Source organism: Amphiprion ocellaris, chromosome 14 (genome assembly GCF_022539595.1).
Source record: "Amphiprion ocellaris isolate individual 3 ecotype Okinawa chromosome 14, ASM2253959v1, whole genome shotgun sequence".
Classification (NCBI taxonomy): Eukaryota; Metazoa; Chordata; class Actinopteri; family Pomacentridae; genus Amphiprion; species Amphiprion ocellaris.
The window spans coordinates 26,726,202-26,749,354 of NC_072779.1; the positions used below are offsets into that span (position 1 = coordinate 26,726,202).

Consider the following 23,153-nt stretch of genomic DNA (forward strand, 5'->3'; position numbering starts at 1 on the left):
TTTTACTTTAAGTTATTATTAAATTTTGTCCTTCCTAATATTGGTCTGTTTCATTTTGATATGAGGAATATTAATGCATTGTAGTGTTTGAATTACAGGTCTCATAAACTTTGTTCATGTTGCCACAGAGTCAGTGGGGTGCAGTGTTTATTTAGACTGCATTTTTTACTGAAATAAATACAGGCTTTACCAGTATTCTGAATTAGCTATTAGCACCTCTTATTTGCAGTGTATCCATGGCTGTACAAACAGTTGTGTTACATCTGTGTGTTCAGACTTAACAGAGTTGCAACTCGGAGAAGAATAATTTTTGATGCAAATTGAATCAGTTGGGCACAAAGTGTTTCAAAGAACTTTATTTCCTCCTTTTACCTCATGCAATATCTTTTGAAGTTTGGAAACCTCTGGGCTGTAAACTTAGCTACTCATACTTTGGCCCTGATGTGAACCTTTGAGGTGGTACTCTGCCACTTTTACTCAGAGCATGCTGTTCCAAACTTTTTAAATAAGATTTTTCTTTGAAGCTGACTGTGCCATGGAAGTTTCCAAGTGCTCCAGCATCCTCGCCTGTATGAGAAACCTATTGAAGGTTTCCATCTGAGCCAGAAGTTGCGGTTCATTTTGATGATCATCATGCAGGATGACGGTAATTTTGGAAATATTTATGGATGAATAATTGTACCTGATGAGTGTTGTGAAGTTCAGTCATTGGGAGATACTTTGGGAAGATGAATATACATGTAAATGAAAGTAATGATTTTGAGAGATGGCATGAATCAGTGAGGACACATCAGTCACTGGCTGCATGCACAGAAATGTTTGCTTGTATGCTGATGAGCTAATCTAAGTGGAGTATTGATGAATCCTATAGTGGATGGTTCATTTGGATGGAGAGTGCATGGGGCAGGCTAATCTCTAGATGGCTCTCTGACATTACCAGCATGGCAGAGAGGCGGAGATGGAAAGAGGGCACAGTTGAGGAAACTGCTTTTATCTCTATCCTTAGATAAAAGAAGATGTTTGTTTTTCTTCTAAAATTCCACTGTCCAGTCTCTGCTGCATTCTAAGTAAGATGAGTCACATGGAGACGTTTGAATGAAATTTTGCAAACATCACTTTACCCTCAGGAATTGGTTTGCACTTGAATAAAAAAAAAAGGTAATTTATTGCCTCATTCTTGAAAATCCATTAGAAAGGTTAAAAGGTGCTGACTAAAAGAACATTGAAGCTTATAGTAGTGGAACAAAGGCCATACTGGCTGATGAAACCTGAAATGCAACTTATGGTAAATCTGCTGTGTAAGCAAGGACACGTGATAGAGGCTGAATCCATTAATACAATCAACATGGACAGTATTGAAATGGCATCTCACAAAATAAGTGTGACTTTTTTTTTTGGAGATTAGTTAAGTTTCAACTTCAGCCCTACACGAACAGTCAGACTACATTTCTAATGAGATCTCCTGACTTTTATGTAAATTGTCCTCCAGGGATAGCGGGGTTATTAATTGGTAATGGAAGCCAGTGTGTGGTAAATTTAGAGAGGGTTCAGTCTGAAATGCTATAGAGACAATTTGCTTTTTTGTAGAGCAACCACAATTAGACAGGCGGGTACTTCTCTCGCACATGGAGAATATGAAATCCATGGGACGGCGGTGGCTCAGGTGGTAGAGCGGATTGTCTGCTACTCGCAAGTTTGGTAGTGTGACTGAAGGTCCCTCCATGTGCCAAATTGTCCTTGGGCAAGACTTGGAACCCCAAGTTGCTCCCCGTGGCAGGCGAGTACCTTACCCGGCTGCTCCATCACCACTGATGTGTGAATGGATGACAGAGAGACACGTTCCTTTCTTCTCATTTCTCATTTTATGCATTCTTGATTCCTTTCCTTGACTCCTGTCCTCATGTCTTAGTCTCTCCCATCAGAGATACGAGGAGAGAGGTGTCGAGGCGTTTAACAAAATGACACATCTTTGCCTCAGAGCAGTTTTAGAGTGATGTCAGTTAAATCTGATGTGGGGCACAATTCCATCATTTTTCCTTTGTTTTGTTAAAGCCTACTGCTGTATGTTCTAATCTTTTTTGTTTCATTTAAAGCACACACATGTACAAAACAGTTGTGATGCTAGATATTTAAACTGTTCCATATATTATGATTGAATGATATATACACTAACACATTTGTCAGTCCTGCTTGGGCAGTGACCCATATCTTCCAGCTGTGAGTTAGGACTCTTTTATACCTAAGTGCAGAAAAGACTTCCACAAAGAATGCAGTGAGGATACACCTGTGCATTCTCACTCATCGTTCCTCTGTCCTCAAGATGCATTTGAGGAATTGAGACATCCTTCAAGATGGCACGCTGAGATCATTTTCACAGGCAGGAGGATGGAGGAGAGAGGCTCAAAATAGAGAAAAGAGATGAACCTATTGTAAAGACACATCTAGCTAAGGTTAAAGGGTTAGATATAAATGAAGACCATTGACCATAGGTGCTCTTCAAAATATAAAGTGTAGTTCAGTAGCTGAAGTCTTTACTATAAATCTTTATATTGTTCTTTTTGAATTAAGTTCAACCAACTCTATGATCTGCAGGCATTTTTTTAAAATGATGTTTGATTTAGAACTATGCATCTTAGTCCATTAAGTATCAAGATGTTTTTTGCACTTTTTCCCATATGATTTGTACACATACTGGAGACACATATCTTAAGAGAGTTTTTTCTTGCCACTGGCTTAGGGCTTGCTCTGGGGGTTCAGACATATGGAATCTGTAAAGCATCTTGAGACAATTTGAATTGTCATTGGTGCTATATAAATAAAATTGAGCTGAACTGAATTATAGTTTGGCCCTTTGCCTATGAAAACGCAAGGTAGCTTAACAAAGTACCACAAATTTAGTCTTCTGCCCCTATAACAGTTTTTAAAAAGATCAGAACCAGTGCAGCAGAACCAGAATAGGTTAACCCCAATACAACCCAACAACAGCTCTATCAAAACCGTGGGTGTGTTATGTTATTAGCAGTAGTTTGTAAACTCACGTCTTTATCACTCCATGCAACCAGATTTTTTTCTTTCATTTTCAAACTGGCCGAATTGAATTTACTCCACACAGTTTCTCCAGGATACACAAATACATACAGTGACCTTGATAGATAACACACTGCAACACACATACATCCTTCATGAAGATACTTACAAAGGATATCCATGGCTATTTAATTAGTAACAAACAAATTAAGCAAAGTATGTCTAATTTTAACAATCGTGTGATCCTCGTTGATTAAGTTGTTCTCCATTGTGAATTCTGAAAGTAACTAACAAGATCAAAGAAGCTCACACAGCCTGGATTACAGTTAATATATATTCCTCTGATTACTTCAGTTGACCGGCTAATCATAACCAAAATGCTGGTTTACAGCAGATACCTGAAGTGATGTATGAATCATACCATTATAATGTTAAAACTTACATATCTCATTTTTCAACACCACTGATGGATAGTTGACTTTAGTAACATCATGAGTCACCATAGCAACAACAAGTGTGTCTGAGCCCTTTTTTTCAATGACTTGCAATAATCACTTCTGTTGCAGTTTGTGCTATTTGCAGTTAATTTTTGTATTTGGTTGTGTTTTCTGTGTTTGTAACATTCTGTCAGGATGCTGTGCCTCTGTTGTCAAATTTGTGAAGGTGTATTATTAATTGTGTTTTTTTTTTCTGAAGGACAGTGATTTTGACAGACTTTGATGCTTAAAATCATTAATATTTACAATTTCCAGTTAAAAGCCTAATTTACTGAAATAAACTGCTCACTGATGCAATTTTTAAAGAAAATAACCTCATGACACTTCTAAGGTCATGCTTCTGTCATGCAGAAGAGATTACTGAGATTATTTAAGATGACTTAGAATCAATAATCCTACATGATCAGTTTCATTTTTGCATTGCCTTTCCATTGCTACAGTTCTGTTCTGTTTGCTGAGGAAGATGTGTCCTGACAGGCAGGGAATGACTCAGGGACAGACCTGACCCTATCTCCCCTGCTGGTGACCCCACTAATCACATCAGGAGCACTCCTATGCTAATCATGCTGCCCACGGCAACACAGTGGCGTTTATGAGTTTGAGCAGTGCAAATTCAGTTGTATCATGAGCCAGTGGGACCAGACTTAAAGCTGTGAAACAGTCGAGGAGAGATTTTTAATAAGATCTTTTGATCCCCGAGGAGGGAAACTATTACAAACCCTGTTCCGAGGTCAAGAGTGCATTCCTCTGGATTGTCAACCCCACAACTTAACTGTGTGCCAGGATGAGGTGCCACCTTATATACAGCTTCTCTGTCTTCCTCTGAGGTGGCACTCAGTATTTTCTCTGAGTTGAAAATGGGACAGGGTTGGTTTATTTCTGTCACACACTGTCTCTGAGGTTGCCAAGGATGTTTCTCCACCAAAGGCCAAACTTTTTCCGCCACCTTCTCGCATAAATTCACACTGCCACGCTCTCATAGCACTCCTTAATTTGAAACCTGTTGATGCATGATGTTTTTGTTGTGTTATTTTGGTGCCAAATGATGCATAAAGTGGCACTTGCTTGTAGTTCCACACATGAAGGTGGAGTTTTTGCAAAGCTCTGCATCTAAGAGAGGAGATGTTTGCAATTCTAAATGCTATCTCTGGAATTCTTTAGCAGTATCAAACAGGCTTCTGCAGTCATTCCTGTGCTTTCACCCTCTTTTTCTCCCTGATAGAGTTGAAATCTCTCTGGTCTACAGTCAAAACCACATTTTTAATTTTGCTCTGTGCTGTGTTTTCAAAAGTGGCAACAGAGAAGCTAGTGGAGTACTTTACAGAAGCGACTCATTCAGTCTCCAACACCATGTGTTCTTTTGTACAGTTAGTTGCATGGTGGGCTGTGTCTGGCAATGAAATAACCAAATCACAGCAGCTGTTTGTTGAAAATGTGTACAAGATATGCACCCAAACCTTAGATTAAAACAGCAAGTAATTGACTGTGCACTTCTACCTCATCTTTCCTATTACTATTCCTCAGATCTCTGCTGCTCATTTTGTATGCACCCTCCATCCTTCTAGGACTAAACAAAAAAAGGGAAAATAAAAATGAAAAAAAAAAAGTTGAGACCCCTTGTTTCCTGGCACCCAACAGCAATCCAACGTGCCTGGAATGAAGACAGCTGACCTTGGGAAAGCTAAACACATCCTCTGGGTGCCAAAGTGCTAAAAACAAACACAAGCTTCCAGCCAAGGGGCAGATTGTTTTGGAAGGAGGAGAGGTGTGATGGAAAGCAGGAGCTAGAAGAGAAGATGGGTGGGTGGGGTGTGGGGGTGGGGGAGGTGGGGGACCTTCTTTGGTGAGGGGTCTTACTATGACAGGTGCACACAAAGTGTATCCAGAAGGAGATAGCCACCCAGGATGTTTTTCAGCTACTTTCTGCCAGTTGCCATCAAGGTCAGGCCCCCTGTTACTGCCACCCTGTAATCATGGCTGAGATGCATCCACCACTGAGTGAGATCCAATCACTGGAGCTTTTGTGCACAACACAGTGACCTAGCATGCTGTGGGAGAGGGGTGAAGGGTTAGTGAGGGAGAGAGAGCCTGCTTTTAGAGAGAAAAATGGTTCCAAAGAAACCAGTCCCATCTCTTAGATTTTGTTTTTCTCTTGAGTGTAGCTGCTAAAATGCAATCCACTTATACAGGACTAAAATTTTCTAAAGCACAGCAGGAAATGCGGTGTGTTTTTCCACTTGGATGACAAAGTCAGCTCGATTAACCTATCAGTTGATTTAAATTAGACATTAAAATAAGGTGTGGAAAATACAAGAAGATGGATCTAGCCAAGGTACATTTTTACATTCCTTATTGGTGTTACGTCTGTGATAAGAATGATAAACAAATCAGTTTGCTGGAAAACAACCTTTTCCATCTTACAATGAATTCCAGACTGCACCCATTCACTACCTACAACACCCAATAATGAATGCTAACTGCAAAGAATATTAATTAGAACGAAGACTTCTCTCCTAGTCATACAGCCTGCACTATTTACATTAGCAGATCTAACAAGACTAAATGTACTGTACAGATGGCCATACATATGTTCTGTGTTGAAGGAGCCCTGCTGTGCAGATTTACCCTGTAAGAAAAACTGCGCTAGATTCATATATTCAGATCCAGAAAGCATATTGTATGAAAAAGGAGCAGCACATTTTCCAACAACTTCCACCAAGCAAATCCATATGTAGAGAAAAATGACTCAGGCAATGAAAAGTCAACAGTACAATCATTCTAAACTCAGTTGAGTATGTACGCCATTTAAAATAAGGTGCAGCTTGATGTTTTTTTATAGACAGAAATGCTTCATTTGATTGCAATCAAATAAAAATCAGCTATATGCACTACAGTGCAGTTAGGCACATTGTTGCTTTGAGCTAAATGCTACATGCAACTTTGCATTTTGTACTTTATTTCTATTTTACTACTAACCTCTGTGTAATTGTGTATATTCCACTACACTTTGTTTATTGTTTGTTGTACTCCCGCAAAATAATTTCCTCCAGGATGGATAAAGTAGATCTGATCCTATCTTAATGTTGTTATGCAAATATTTAGGCAGTAGTGATGCTGACATGTTGACGTTATGGTGTACCGTTAACCGTTTTACCTTAGCATGTTAGCAGACTAACATTTGTAAATAAGGACTATGGCTGATTCTAACCTCCCATATTACACTGGGCTGATAGAAACAATAGATGAACAACCTATGTGCAAGGTAACCCAGAGGTCAGAGAGCTGGGTTAGTAATCATGCAGTTGCTGGTTTGAGGCTATAGACTGCGTATAAAAGATAAACATATCCTCTGAATAGCCACCAGGGGTAACTCCTGTGATTACATAAACACGATTGATTGTATAGAAACCTATGAGAAAATGAGCCTACTTTGTACTTCTTTTCTTACCTCAGTAAATGTTTTCCAAATTAGTTTATGGTCTCAATCGCTTGTTTCAAATTTCCTTCAGTACAGCATGGCGTTAACTCTCTAAGTTATGGTCACAAAAATTTTGTCTAAGTAACATCAAATTTCCATCTAAAAGTGTCTTAATTTTCAATAAAATTACCAGAAAATGCAAATGACTCTACCTTTTTATCCTCTACTGTTAGTTAAACACAAGAGAAGAGGGTGTGACATAATTTAATGATGGAAAACAATATGCAAATATGGTACTTATGTTTGTCTCTTGCATCAATTTGAGGAATGTGAGATGTAACATTTTTAATCACATGCTTTATATTCTTTACTATCTATTTATTTTCAAAATCAGTTTCCAGCTTTGAAACTACTATTACAGTATGCTTTAATTGGATTTTGTGTCATCAAAGTAAAGATGTGAAGTAGGTTTTTTTCATCAGTTACATTTTTTGCAGTAATAAATTGTTGGATGCCTGACGCTTTCTGCCTCTGATTCTCTCAGTTTGGGATCTCCTGTGGTTTATTTTGTTGTGAAGTATCTCTTCACCAACTATCAATCCACTGAAAGAGGCAGACAAGCAAAATAATCCTACGTGCCAATAGATTGCAGCTCACAAAGACTGCAGAGTACAATACAAATATTGTCATTTAATTGTTGATCGTGAAATATTTAAAAAAAATTCCCCATGGAAAAAGATAACACAAATGAAGATAATCACAGTGCGACTCACATCTTGGCAATCTCCTATCTAATGTCTAACATCTCATTAGCCTAATGCAACATTAGATTCCTAATGAGACTACGATTTTTTCACTGTCTCTATGGTGAATGTTATCCTTATTAATTGACCTTTAAGTGCGTGATCCATCTACTGCGTGTATCAGATGAGTCAGCCCTGCGTGGGCCGCCAGCCACCGTGTAATTGACAGATCATGATGCTTGCATGGAACTTATAGCAGCCCTTCAACATTTAGTGAAGACTAACACCTTGCACATCCACTGTGTCGAGATGTTATTTTCATTGCAGGCTTGTTTAGTTGCACGAGGTGGGATGTCAGCAGAAGATGGGCTGTGGTGCAGACACAGCAGAATCCTCACTAGCGGCAGCGTCCGATCAAACAGACAGCACAGCAAACCACAGGCAAGGTTAAGAACAGACAACAGGAGCCATCTTCTCTCACTTGATGGAGAGAAGACTCAACTAATGGCTCTTTTATTTCTAACAGCAATCAGTGTCACAGCTCCAAAGCTAATTAATGAATGTTCAATTGTATATTATCTGTTTGGGATTTGAAATAACTGATGGTGACACTTAGAGCATGTGGCTAAACAACTTCACTTAGCATAGTGACTAATTACAGACAGTGTTTGTGGGGATGTGACAATCTTAGACACCCTCACAATAATAGCACAAGAGCTTGGTGCCAGCATTAATACAGCAGCTGGAGATAACCTTCAGTCCCTGTAGAGGACTCACACAATTAACTGTGTGCTCCGCTGCCTTATCAGCTCGCTGACAACTCACCCTTTCTGCTCGGAATTTTTTTCTTTTCTATCACACAATTAAATGATTTAGTTATTTTAACTTGATAGGAAACATATTTTGCGCCGTTCCTGTCTTGGGGGGAACGATGCATTAATATAATGAGGTGGCTCTGTACACACAGCACAGTTTACCACAGGCTTGGCCACATCTGGCGTTGTGGAGAATTTCATTTGTGATGGGAGGGTCCTCACCTTCCAACTTTCAGGTGATAACTTCATTTCATTTGAGCTTGTTCCAGCTGAACCTGTCTTTAACTTGCTGTGTATGGTGTGGGGGAGTGTTACCTGCAGGGCCCCAGCAGGCCAAGACATGATGTCCAGCACCAACCTGATTATCCATGGTCCTCCCCTCTGGCTGGAGGAGGCAGACCTGAGCAGGCCGGCTTTACATCTTCAGAACTATTTACCACCTGGTCTTATTAAAACAATGTGGAGGGCAGGCAGCAGTAAGAGCATTAGTTGTTGCATTAGACTCACAGCAGCAATGTTTTCATATAATTAACAAGAGAATTTTAAGCAATCTTGGTCTAGGGTTTCTACAGTGGTAAAGTGGGCTTTGGTATGTGTGGCCACAATAAGCAAAGTAGAGGAATATGGAAACAAAACTTAATGGTTGGCCAACTGCTGAAACACCTAGAAGAGGCACACAAAACTTCACCTGTCTACAACCTGGTTTGTCCTTTTCACAGTGTTTGGTCCCACTTGACATTTTTACTAAAATTGAGGATACCTTTAACCTTATAGACCATGAAAAGTAGGTTCTGTGTTTCAAAAACAATCAGGGTTTATGTTGATGTACTTTTATGCACATTTTTAAATTTTACCAAAAGTTTTTACACTCAGTTGAGGTGGTTTTAAAGTTTTCAAAAAAAGTTACTGCACTTTATGACTGATGGAAATGCCTGTTTTGCATTAATTCTGACATAGACAACATTTAACTCACGTGACTGATCAGTTTCTGTTTCTTTCATTGTCTTTGTCTCCGGACAGCATGAAATATGACCAACACCAGCTGACATGAAAAAATTATTACAACTCTCCTGACTGAAAACAATTCCATAACTTTACATTTTTCTCTTATAGATGAACAGAATTTTGCTAATTTCTTCTTTTTCTTTAAGGTATTTTAGTGGTTGGTAAACAACTGGTTATGTGTTTTATTTGTGGCTTCTTGTACCGTTTATTGCAGCCATGTGTAATGTAGCCAAGAACACCATTACACTACCTTGTTTATTTGCTCCTGAACAGTTAATAAAAGCAAACCAAATTTGCATTTTCTTTGTTTTTTCCAACCTTTCAAAAGTCTACTGCAAATTTGCTTCACAGTTACATAGAAACACATCTAGCATGTCCAGAGGTGGGCAGTAAAGAGTTACATTTACTTGAGTAACTTTTCGAAAAAAAATTAACTTCTGAGAGTAGTTTTACTCTGCCATACTTTTTACTTGTACTTGAGTAGATTTGTGAAGAAGAAACGCTACTCTTACTCGGTTACACTGGGCTACACTCGACTCGTTACTTCTTTTTTTACCACGTTAGATATGCTTTATTTTTTTCCAGAGAGATGTCCCCAGTGGATCTACCACATGACTGTGTTTCACCAATCAGACGACGCAACAATCATCACGTGACTCCGTTTCAGCAGACGTCACCCTGCGTTCACATGACCTCATATGAACTGTGGCAGCATAGAGGCACAAATTCTACACACGTAGCAGACAGAGAATGAAAAAAACAGGGGCATTTTCGAGAAATTTGATCTTGCTTCGCAGTCCGACAACATTAGCATAGCATTAGCATGGATATCTTCGTCTTTTGTCTTTTGTTTACTAACACGGCCGAAGTGAAGCGTGACGTCACGCTTGGTAGCCCCGTGTGATACAGCCGGGGAAGGGGGGGTGGTAATCCGACGACCGAATATTCGGATATTGGGGTCCAGCCAGAGTTGTAATGTTATTTTCTATCTACTGAGCCTGTGCCATTTGGAGGGAAGTGAAATACAGTATATCTTGTCACTGGAAGTAGTTTACACTGTTCAAACATAAAAACGTTACCTTACTACAGGTATTTGTTTCAAAAGCTTTATGTTGTGAAAAACTGAGATTTGGAAATGTGTGTTTCTTATGCCTTAACTTGTCATTTTGTAAAGATGTTATTTATTTTTGCTATTTTTTGAATTTTATTATTTGGAAATACCAGAATTTGCTCATTTGCACATTATTTTACATTTTTGTCTGTCTGATCACATCATTTCTAAAAAAATATATCTGACATTACAATCAAACAGTTACTCAGTACTTGAGTAGTCTTTTCACCAAATACTTTTTTACTTTTACTTGAGTGATCTTTTGGATGACTACTTTTTACTTCTACTTGAGTGATATTATTTTGAAGTTACTCTTGAGTACAATTTTTGGCTACTCTACCCACCTCTGAGTATGTCCCTTAGATATAGAGAGCATCTTAACTTCACATTTAAATGTCTGTATTTGTTTTAATATTTGATCCTATGTTTGTTATTAGCAACAATGAACTATTTTGGCAGAGTTCTTCATAAATTAAATCCAGTCCTTGAATTCAAATGCAGTAAATTATTCTCTGTATTCCTACATTAGCATATACTTCAAGTTTAAATTTTACAGGGGTTGATTGTTCTGCTTAACTTCTTTTCTAAATATATTGTTTTGAGTGACTCGTGACTACATTTTACTAGCTTCTTGCCGGTGCTCCTACAAAGGTCCACTACAGTCCTCCCGTCTACCTGAATGTCCATTTAAAGTCTCTTTTGATAGATGAGATCTTTTCTCCCCACAATCTCCCACAGACGAGCGTGTGCAGATGAGAGATTGCTGTCATGGAATATCAAGTGCTGATTTACTGTATAATATATTCAGAGATGATGCCTCCTGCTGTCCTGCCACCTGTTCTGTCAGCCGAGAGCAGTGTCGCTACGCACACATTCACGGCTCGTTTACCAGCGCATAGCACTTCAAAACACAAGCACATCCCTATTAACCAGTCACAGACTACCAGAAGCAGCTCAAAAGCACAACCGCCTCACTATACTGCACTAGCTGCTTGCACACTCTCAGCGATCAGATAAAAGAAGCAGGAATGAGATGGAACTGTAGTTGTAGAGGTCTGTCCGTCCAGTCTTCCTGTCTTGACTGGTCCATGTATGACAGTGATGGAGTACCTCAGCTGGCTTTTTTTGGCTCCTTGGTGAAAAATGAAGCCATTAGATGTGGAGAGAGAGGAGCGGCTGAGGCTCGTGGGCACATGAAGCCCTTCCTCTCCTCCTGCACGTTCTGCACCGGTCTTAAAAGAACAATCCATCTTAATCAGAGCCCAGTCCACACAGCACTTGTACCAGATGCCTTTTTATTCAACAAAATGAAAATCTCATCATTTCAGGAGTAAACGAGCCAGAAACAGAAAGGTCACCAGAGTCAAAAACCAAGAATGCATTCGATGTATATTAAAGATGAATCAATACCGTTCACATTCTCCTCGATCAGCTGTTTCATTGTGACATTCTTTTCCCAGTTTCTTTTCTTTAAGCTGTTTTGCATCCGTCTCTCCCATCCTCCTCCCTCTCTCGTGCTGTTTGTGTGGCAGAACTCTAAACAAACGTCTTCACAAGTAGCACTGCTGCAAGCAAATTTCTCAGTTGGTTACACTAGCACATGATTTGGTCACCCCCCTTCGCCCCGCTACACCTTTATTTTGGTGCAACATTGCCAAAACTAATAATCGACTTGCATGCTGATGAATAGTTGTATTTGCAAACCCTAGTTTTGCAGCGATATAAAGATTATCAGTGATTCAAGGCTTAAAATTTGAAATATTTTTGTCTAAAAATATTTAAACTTTGTCACTACTCCTTTTCTAACATGTCCTATAAACTGGTCAGGCCAAACTTCTCACTTGCTGAACATCTAGCTATTGGTAGACACTATTATTAACCAATGTTCCCAATGTGCCTCACATGCAGGTTATGGTTCATGCTGTGAGACCAAAAAATTGTTGGAAAAGAATAAAATAACACATTCTACTAGTAGATTTGAAGTGTTTTAATCTACGTGGGCTGTTTTCTATGAGCGGACGTTTTTGCTAGCGGACTGCATTTTAAATGTCACTACCGCAGTCAATCATATTCATCTGATTATGAATTGTGATCGCTGTTAGTAATAGTTACAATTTTCAGCCCTAGCACTAAGTCAACTATCGTGGTTGAGTGTAGTATCAGTCTGTATCTCCCTGCCTGCACCTGCACTCTTTATCATCAGGTGTGTCTGAGTTGGAACTATCTCTCTCCATATTTAGTTTTTTAAATAATCTGCCAGAGATTGCATAATTGTTGGGAACAGGGAAATGGCAGAAGGAGACTGACTGAGAACATGAAGAAGAAAAGGTTTAAACCACAATATCTTACACAGTAGCTGCCCATCATGGCTTGAGTGTCTTGAAATCAGCCTGATCTTAATACACTGGCACATGAAATTTTCCCTCGAAAAATGGTTGCAGTCTGAAGTCCTGTGTTATATACAACCTTTACAGTTTACACCTTCAGTTTTCTTCCATAGATAAGAGTTTTAAAGAGGAATCACTCTCTTCATCTTAACCTGCCTTTGGGCACTCACTGGGCTGTTGAATCATGGAGCAGAAGTTGCTGCCAGCACTGTCTGGCTGCACATGTCTACATGCACTCAAGATCCAAATTGTGTGTGTGTGTGTGTGTGTGTGTGTGTGTGTGTGTGTGTGTGTGTGTGTGTGTGTGTGTGTGTGTGTGTGTGTGTGTGTGTGCGTGCGTGTGTGTGTGAAAATGTTTGTGAAGTGTCTTGCTCAGTTCAGGCAGAAGCGCTGCAGCCTGCCCAGACATATTAGCATCAAACCGGTCACCTCTCCAAATGTTTGTATGTTACTGTTGATTCAGATGCATTCTTGCACAGAGGAAATTTAGTTACCTGTGTGTGGGAAAAGATTTGCAATAAATTGGCTGCTCTGCGGCTGGACCATAAAAAATCTTTCACGCAGCATTACACAGTGGAAATGAAGAAGATCCTACTTTTATGTTTTATTTTACTGAATGTGTGCCATGTGTATTAGAATTACTCACAGTTCAGTAATAAATCGAAGACAGACTCCTTCCAGATGTCAATTCTAAGAAAGATTTGACGTGAAATCATGAACATGAAGTGAGTGTCTGAGACTGCCAAAGTCTTCTGGACTACAGTGTTCAGATGGAAGTTTCTCCCCTCTCTCTTCTCTCTGCTGACCTTTTGTCTCTCTATCATGTGTGTCTCTGCAGAGTTCAGCAATCATGTATGATGCAGCAAGGGTACCATCTCCAAAGGATGGTGCAAATGGGGTGGCTCAACCTGAGGTCCCTGCAGCAGGAGCAGGAACAGCTGTAGGATCAGGAGGGCTGACACCAACTACAGCGCCGCAAACTAAAACCGAGGATGGACAGCCAGGGACGGAAGAGGAGGGGCAGCCCAAAGCAGAGCCAGTCATGGTGAAGAAACCACACAGAGAGATCTTGGATCATGAGAGGAAGAGGAGAGTGGAGCTCAAATGTATGGAGCTCCAGGAGATGATGGAGGAGCAGGGGTGAGTGGTTGAGTAACTATGAGCCTCATACAAGAACCACTTGTACAGAGCAGTATGTACTTAGAGCTGCTGCAAGAGATAATTTTATAATAAAAATGTGTCAGATGTGAGAGAGGTAACTCTTTGTGAAAGAAAGAATAATCATCTAAATCTGCAGCTGAAGTGAAGAACTCCCAGCTTCTGTTCCTGAAGTAAGAAAAGCTCATTCAAAATCTCCTTGACATTTATAACTACACTAGTGTACAAAGTTATAGCTTTGAAAGAGTATGAAGTATTTGTTGAAATACAATATAATGTAATAACTATATATATTCAGAATGTATGTTTTAGAGGCCTTGTAATCATTACTGTTTCCCCAAACCCTAGATGTTCACTGGGGTCTAACTAAGTCAGGAGATGAGAGCATTTAAGAGAGTTGAGGGTTCCATTGTCATACTAACTGGTAAATCATAGGTTTCAATTTTAGGTCAAATTAAAAGTAAAATCCAGATACATGCCTCATTTTGCATATAGACCAATGGAAAAAAATGCTAAATGTGAGATTGCATTGAATAGAGAAGCTGGTAAAACAGAGGCTGGATGTGCCTTTGACATACTATAGTGAGTTTCAGATCATTGTTTAACTGTCCAGCCCACCACTTTACTGTCTCAGGACTCTCATGAGATTAGTTTGGGCTTCAGCAAGCAGTTGTTCACAAAGAAAAAAATAAAAACTGCCATGCACTACCGGATCACCAGAAAACATCAGATAGACACGGTTAATGACTAGCTGGTGAACATAATGAAGGATCTAGTATCTATCTAGGAGTCACATATTTCCCTCAGGACACAGAGCTCATAGAGAGTGAATATTGTACTAGTGTTTCCACCTACTACTAGACACATCTGCCATTTTCAAATTGGCAATATTGTGTTCGCTGCCCCAAGTAGCAAAAAAATCAGGTTCCAAATGTGAGTGAGGACCTGGTTACACTTCCTTGTGGACCATGTGACAATTTGTGAGGCTGAAAATTTAAATAAACATAAAATAACCATTTTTTTACAGCCTGGCACAAAAGATAGTTTTAGTATCTATAGCTAATTTCCATGTTCATGGCAATTGTATGGAAGATCAATTTTATTAAAACTCATCATGTTAATGCTTAAAGCTAAAGTTGGCAGCTTTGAGTGGGCCATTGTCACTGGACAGTCCATGACACCAAGACATTTGTATAGTCCAACAAAATAGAACAACAGCTCCTGCCAAGATGGTGATAGCCAGAACCAGTTCACTTACCTTCAAAACCACCAACTGGTGAGTCTTGGCTCATCCCTCTTTGTATACAGTCAGTGTAACAGATGCACACATGTCCAGCTTTGGACACCATGGACATATAGTTGTTCTCATGATACTACTTTCTAGTCCCCTCGGAGGACACATTCCATACATTTGTAGTAAATTTGCAGTAAAGGCTGCGAATGTATTCTGGGCATGTGCATTTGTTGCCTTTGTAGCATTGTGACTGGCTGCACAAAGTGATGATGAAATTTACGGCTCTTGAAGTCTGGTGGAGCCTTACGTATTCGCAAGGACAGAAATGACAGCACCAGCCAAAGAGTGATTTAAGTGAAGTTGTGGTGTCACCAGTTTTCTTGTACACAGTGTGTTGAATGTACAAGTGTGTCTACACAGCCTGCATAGCTAAAGCAGCATATAAGCAGCACAGCAGCAGCTTTAGTCCCACATCTTTATCTGCACAGAAGGCATTCAAGTACAGTACTGCATGTAGGTCACTTATTCTTCTCAGAGCTCAATACAAAGTCACTGTAGTTACAGTCATAAAGTAACAAAAATACACTCAGGGGATCTCGGTTATGCATACAGTATACAGCATGAATGAAATGCAAGCTGTTTTACAGCATGTGTAGACAGCTGTTCTCTCAGATGCACATTAAACAAATGAAAAAATGAATTGTTTTTCTTCAGATGTTATAATAATTCTTTGACTTATAATGAATGAAAAATATGTTTAAATGTGATACAAAAATCAACTACAATAGGCATAAAAACTTCTCTCACTCTAAAAGAACAAACATCTGTTGCAGTATCACATACAGTTTAATATTCTCCCGTCTATTAATGCCATGACAGTCACAGCCCCTTGAATATCTCCCATCGAAGTCATTGACAGTTTTTCACCATCTAACTTTATGTCAAAACCCTTCTTTATATATTTCTGTCAGTACGACACCTACTGCTATGATTACAATCCTTGTTCAAAGAGAACTGTTGGGTTGAAATATTATTTCGGTATTGTCGCTACAATATATTAGATATAAATGTAATATTTTGTTATTAGCTCTTGACCTTACTTCTGTGAAGTCCCCTGAAGAGATTTGTGTTGTGAATTGGTGCTTTATACATACAATTTAATTGAATTGAATACAATTGTTGCAGCTTAATTAATATTTCCTCTTTTTCCAAGTCCCATAATTTCCTTGCTGACACTGCTACAACCATTACACTGGTTTCCACCTGCAGGACTTGAAGCGCTGCTATGTGAACTATTTCTTGGGAATCTTGGGGGGCTTTTTTGAAAATAAAACCCACAAACACAGTGGAACAGGTAGCCTCAACATGAATGTAAGTAATCGTCAAGTTTGGTTTGACTTAATTTTAGAAGGCAAACCACACAAAACACACACAGATGTTGAGAAATTTGATCCAGTTTGAACCCTGGTATGCAAACTTCACAGAAAAAAAGAAGAGTTGCATTGTTTTCTGATGTCAAGCGGGATTACTGTTTTCAGAAAAACTGTAGTTCTTTATTTTTTCTTCACCATTCTGTTATTGGGGAGCTAGATTGGGTGCAAGCCATGAAAGCTTTAGTAGTCGAGAAGCTGACGCTGGCAGGTATGTACCTGTAGGGGTGCTGAGTTCACAAGCTGCACCAAAAAATTACATTCAGAATCTGCTACCTGTCAAAAGTCATTTTCTTCGCAATATTAAGAGAAAGAAAAAAAAAGAAGGCCTCTGCAGAGGAGTGGAGTAAACATAAGGGGCTGTGTTTTTTATGAGGAAATGTTGCATAGCAGCTGTGTTTGGATGATATTGACAGTTTTGGCAATATGATATGGAAATGTTAGCAGTAGCTGTGATCTGTCATGACACAATCAAGTCATTTTTTTCATTGCATTCTCTTTAAAACAGGTAATTCTTGTGAGATGCTGTGAATGAAACTGCTGTCTTTATATGAAGGGTTGCTTCAATCCTCAAAATAACTATTTTCTGGCATAAGAAAAGGTTCAGTATTAGGTAAAGGGCACTACAGGGACTATTTTGGCAAAGACCTGGGTGCTTTCTGCTTGGCCAGGTGCCTCAGTTCACATAATTGGCAGTGTTCACAATCAGCAGCCAAGTGAAGGATCATGTCCTTGTGACTAGAGAGTCTCCTGCTTGCTAGATTAGGTGAAGTAGGGAGGTGTGGAAGATTCTTTGCATATATAGCATTTGTGTCAGGGGATTCTGCACTGTCCCCGAAGTCAGAAGTGGGAGTTACTGAAAGGAAGTGTGTGGGAAATTTGGCCTGAGAAAAAAGTTTTAGAATATACGTAGTAAGGTGGGAGCAACATATCCTGGTAATCCCCAAAGCAGTCTTCAGTGACATCCATTTGTTCTTCACAATCATGTATATGTCACCGGGCAACATTACTCATCCTTCATATATTTGTATTCCTGCATCCAGCACTTGAACTTTGCATTACTGTCTTAATCCTGAGTAGCTCTTGTTAGTGAGGTTGCTGTAGAGACATTGAAGAACATAGGCCAACACATCGTACTCTGTTTCATTAGCATGACATCCAGCACAAAGTTAGCAAGAGCTATGGAAACTGTAGAGACTGGAGTCGGCTCTAATCCAAAATCTCAGGGTTTCTCTCTGGTGGATTTGCTCACACACACACATAAACACACACTGCTGGTTGAATAACCACAGCTCGCAGGCAAACTCCAGGCTAGCTGAGACCGTAATTAACAAGGAGCTCTGTGATCCTATGTCAGTGCAGAGAAACTCACTTTCCTACTGATACCTCATGGCATTTTACTCAAATCACATTTGTCATTTTCAGAAAATTGGCTAATCCTTGATATATTAGGGGAGGATGATTTAATTGAATAAAAGGCAAGCTAATTAGAGAGGCTTTTTTAGGGGGTAAGTCCAGATACGAACAGCGTCAGGCACACTTCAATGTCAGAATGTGGGACCTTTCTTACTCAAGAGTATTGAGATTAATTGAATCAATGCACTAGGTGTTTTTTTTTCTTTAGAAGGTGGAGCTAGATTAAGGTTTTCTTTTCTTCGACTCATTTTTCTCCCCATCCCTCCTTCTCTGAGCATGATTGCTCATGTCAGGCAGTGGGACCTCATTAAGACTGCAGGGAAAATGGTGGAAGCATGGCAGATTGATGTAGTTGAAAGGGAGCTGCTGGACTTTGCAATAAAGAAAAAAGATAGAAAGAAGGGGGTGCACTGTTGCCATCTGTCTAGCTTCACTCCTGCCTCGACTAGACATAGTAGCTCCTGGTTTGAGAGCGATGTAAAAGAGCAATGATGTCTAGTGGAACAGTAGTGGCAGGCAGTAGCTTGGCTAATGATGACGGAATACAAGGAGATCTGACACCCGCGCTGACCAGCTCCACTCACTCGTCAGACTTGCATAGCCTCGGCTGGCAGACAGTCGCACATGAAGGATGGCGACCACTCAGCTGAGTGTTAAAGCTCTGGACGGACTCAAGTCATCTTGTTAAGCTATAATAAAAGGAGAATCTCATTTGCCAGCTTGGCTCAGCACGGCTACCCCTGCCTCTCCAATTTCTAATGTGCCTCTTTAAATGAGAGAGAAAGTGTGCATGTGTGCAGGATTAAGGGATAGAGTGGGGGATGAAACACAGCGACAGAGAGGGAGAGCAATGCCAGGCATTAGACACAATTTAGATGGTGGCTAGAGTCTGTTTTCATTTGTTGTGGATTCATGCCAGAGGGTTCAGCCTCTACCTCACCCCTTAGTCTCTGTCCTGACTGAAGACGTGCTGAAGGATTAGGCTGGGGGGCAGATTGGATGTCTGCCCCCTTCACTAGCCCTGCCAGCATGGCAGACATTCCCATCCTCCCTTTACACGCAACCCCCCAGTCCAGCCATGCTCCTCTCCAGAGATAAGACCAGGATAAATGGTCTGTCATGAGTGATGGCTTCACCCTGGGAGCCAATTAGATGGGCTCAGCGATTAAGAGAGTCTGTTCATTTAGTTATCCATGGCCTGGCAGAATCCTCCATTCATTGTTGCACTGAGTGCTCCGGCGCTGCAGGGAACATCGCCATTTTATGTGTATTAGATGGCCTAGAGGTTCCATACATCAGTCCATTTATACATGGCATCTGTCTGCGAGAGCAGGAGGTATAATTGTCACACTATAATAAATTATTGAAAAAATACAGCCAAATAGAGTAGTGTACTGTTTTTCCAAAATGCAGTCAGTTACAGAAAAATCTGGTGCTTTTTTTGAGCCATGAACAAGAGTAACCATTAACAGCAAGCTAGTTCACAAAGCAATAGACCAGCATCATTTGTTTTTTTCTTTTTTACTGTAAGTTATTATTGTTGAATCTTTGATTTATAAAATATATTAAACAAACTACAATTTGTCATACATTTCTGCTTTGAATAAACATCCTTGATCAATAAAAATGCAACTTGCTTTATCCTTTTATTTATTCTTAAATTATTATCCTATCTCAATTCTGAAATGTAAAATTCAAGACACATTGTTAGTTATGGCATATGTCTGTTGTTTTTTTTTTTTTTTCAAATTCTATATTACTGCAGCAACATCACATAAATACAATTGTTGGAGACTCTTTTTACAATATTAAACAGTAAACCTCATATTTCACTGTAGAGTGGTGTAAATAAGCATACAAAAATGAAATCTTTACATAAATTAAAATTGCTACTATAGCAGCTGTGTTTGCCAGTTTTATACTGTAATTTTACAGGAATATTTACTACATTGTAGAGTAGCTCGTGAAGGACATGACAAAATAGTATCTTGTCCTTTTCACCATCCCTGCTGCGGGATCAATAAAGGTTTAATCTATCTAAAATGTGTATGTACTGAATGTTTCACACAAAACTGTTATCTAAACTTTGTGCCACTTATGATAACATAGCTCTCTGACTGATTTCAAACTCAAGAGCTGCTGTGCATGCAAAGGTCTAGACTCTATTTCAGGGGTGTTTTTCTATGCTAATTGAGGCATAATGAGTGTGCATGGTCTGAACTCCTGTGGCGTCTAAGCTGTTTTTCAGTCCCTTAATGAGTTCTGTTCACTCATACTAAACTACAGATTTCACAGGTCTCTCTTTAAACATGTGAGTTCCACATATATATCTGCACAATTCATGCAGAGACATACACAGGTTGTCTTTAGAGAGGCAACAAAATCCATCCAGAAAAAAGTGAGTCTAAGTCTTCCTCATGCATGCTGTTTACCACCTGTAGTAGGAGCTATTTAAATAAAAGACTGTAGATTTTACTGTTGCTGCTTCATCCAGCAGAAACAATGGATACGCATGTGTGTATTGAAAAATTTATATCTGTTGTTTTAAAGTCAAGCAGAGAGGTCTGGCCAGACACAAGCAAATAAGACATAACATAACTGAATTAGTGCTCTAAATGTGGGTGCTAAAGAACCAGTTCCAAGGCAGAAAAGTAAATTTAGGCAGAAAGGAACAGGATTATTATAGTCGCTGAGAGCTAAATTGCTGCTACCACTACTGTGGTGTTGCTTTCGGAACATCAGCAATGACACTTTTGAAATTGCAGTAGATGCAAGTAGCTTGGATCTTATTAGAATAGCTCCTCTCATATTATTTGACGCCAGAGCAAATAACTATCTCTGCTCTGGTGGAGGTTTTCCTGCAAGCTAGAGCCTGCGTCATAAGACATAAGACGATAAGCCAGCTTCCTAGAAGACTGAAAATTGGAAGGGAAAGCATCATAGGGAGAATGACCCATTTTATACATTGTCACCGCGGGGCTCCCAAGTCAATATAGAAAGTCCATGCTAAACAAAACAGTTTCAAATCCTGTTGTTACAGGAGATCTTAGAGAAGATGAGCAATCAGAAATGTCAGATTGTTCTGCTCCAACCATTGATCTGCTTACCCTGTGGTGAGTGAAGAGGGCAGCTTTATAAAGTGAGAGAAAAGTGTACTCTTTCTTTGCTATTCTTTGTCTGGTCTAATATCTGTTATCTAACCAGAAAATCTATGATTGTAGAGAGCATCAATTGAAAATCCTCTCCACTTGAGAGTTAAACTATCTCACTGTGGCACTCGGTAGGTCGTTTTAATTCTGCCCCTGAAATAGAAATGTGTGGGTGCTCAGATTTGGCTTCCCATGTTCCCAGTGCCATTCAATCTTACTAACTACACCAGCATCGGTTTGCTTCTGTTCTCTTTGCTTCAGGATTGATGGTTAATGAGTTTCAAAGGTGTACAGCAGTGCCTGGGGACAACTTGTAGAGAAAAGCTCTTCAGACATCAAACACAGAGACATCACTTGTAGCTGAATGAGAGCATGCACGCCCCACACATAGGCATTCAAATCAATGACTATCAGCATAAGGATGGTCTTGGGGCCACAACTAATAATTTTCCAGGATCATGAGTTAATGGGGAAAATCTGTGGGTGCTTGGAGCTGTCTAATTACTCCAATCAAGTTCTTTAATCGTGGTGATTTTTCATGGCGGGGAGGCCCTCTCTCTGATCGATGTCCCCTGTCTCTTTCTGCCCAAATCCCTAGGACTTTGCATGCTACAGGCAGTGGGCCTGGACTAAATGGCCTTCATTTGGCTGCACTTGGCTAACTGTGACTTGTGAACAATCAACTTCATACTCAAACACACAAGTTCAGCTCCTACTCAGCACTGTGTTTGGACAGAACAGACGGTGTGTTATGTAGTAAGCAGGTACCTTTACAGCTGCAAGAAATGCTAATTAAATGTACAGAGGACAGATGTGATGTTTGAGTGTGCTTGTCCTAATAGCTTCTCACAAACATCCAATATGTAGCCATTTACAGAGATGCATTCAAAGTTCACTGTGAATTTTAACAGAACCTCTCTTGAAATGCAACACAGGAGTTTAGCAGTCCTGAAAGAAGGCATTTTTTTTAGCTTCTTTCTTCCCCGCAGGCATTCAGGTGCTGTGGGGGATTCTCCCTGCCCAAACTTCTGAAACCTCCAGCTCTTTGTTGAAGCAGGACCACTGCTAGGCACACACGGTCTGACTTTGGTTAGTAAGCTAGACTGATCAAACAGAGCCCAGCTTTGCCTCACTTCATGCAGTGAAGCTGTGCTGAGTTTTTGAATCGAGCAATTCAACAGGAAGGAAGAGGAGAAAGAGAAGCAAAGAGAGGAGGTAGAGATTCTGTAGGTCATGTGCCAACCAAGCCTTTAGCCTCACAACTTGTGACCCTCTTTTCTTTCTTCAGATGGGGTCTTATCAGCGATAGCTGCAAGCACTAACATCTTTACTATCATCAGCACAATGGGAAGTGGAGAGTCCTAAAGTCATGCCTTCTATTTGGCCAGCGCATGTTTCATGTTTCTCAGTCAGTATTTTACATTCTTCTTCAATCTGCAGCAGACAGCAGGGGGAACATGGGCATTACTGTAGAGTTGTCGGGTAGAACCTAACGTATGGTGATGGCCCCTGCGCTGTGAATGGAAAGCCATGAATATAAAGTGCATGTTTGTGGCCTCCATTGTGCTGTGTTGACAGCTGCTGGGCTGAGAGACTGCCGTACAGCAGGACCTGATGGCACTGTCACATGGGCTGGCTTCTTCTCTTCTGGGCCATGTTCCAGCTTTTTCAGCTTTCCGTCATGCTTCTCCTAATCTTATTCTCCACACCATCAATGCACTGATAGCAGTCGACTCAGAATACACAGTATCGGCTGCTATATT

At 40.0% G+C, this 23,153-nt stretch overlaps 1 protein-coding gene across 2 annotated transcripts in view; it reads left to right on the plus strand.

Annotated features, from left to right (window-relative positions):
- Positions 1–23,153, plus strand: part of srrm3 (serine/arginine repetitive matrix 3) — a 120,118-nt gene that overhangs the window by 47,141 nt on the left and 49,824 nt on the right. For both annotated transcript variants that reach the window (XM_055017533.1, XM_055017532.1), the window contains exon 2: positions 13,842–14,143. In XM_055017533.1, coding sequence (XP_054873508.1) covers positions 13,854–14,143 — 290 coding nt within the window. In that variant the 5' untranslated portion in view covers positions 13,842–13,853. The remainder of the gene's footprint in view (positions 1–13,841; positions 14,144–23,153) is intronic.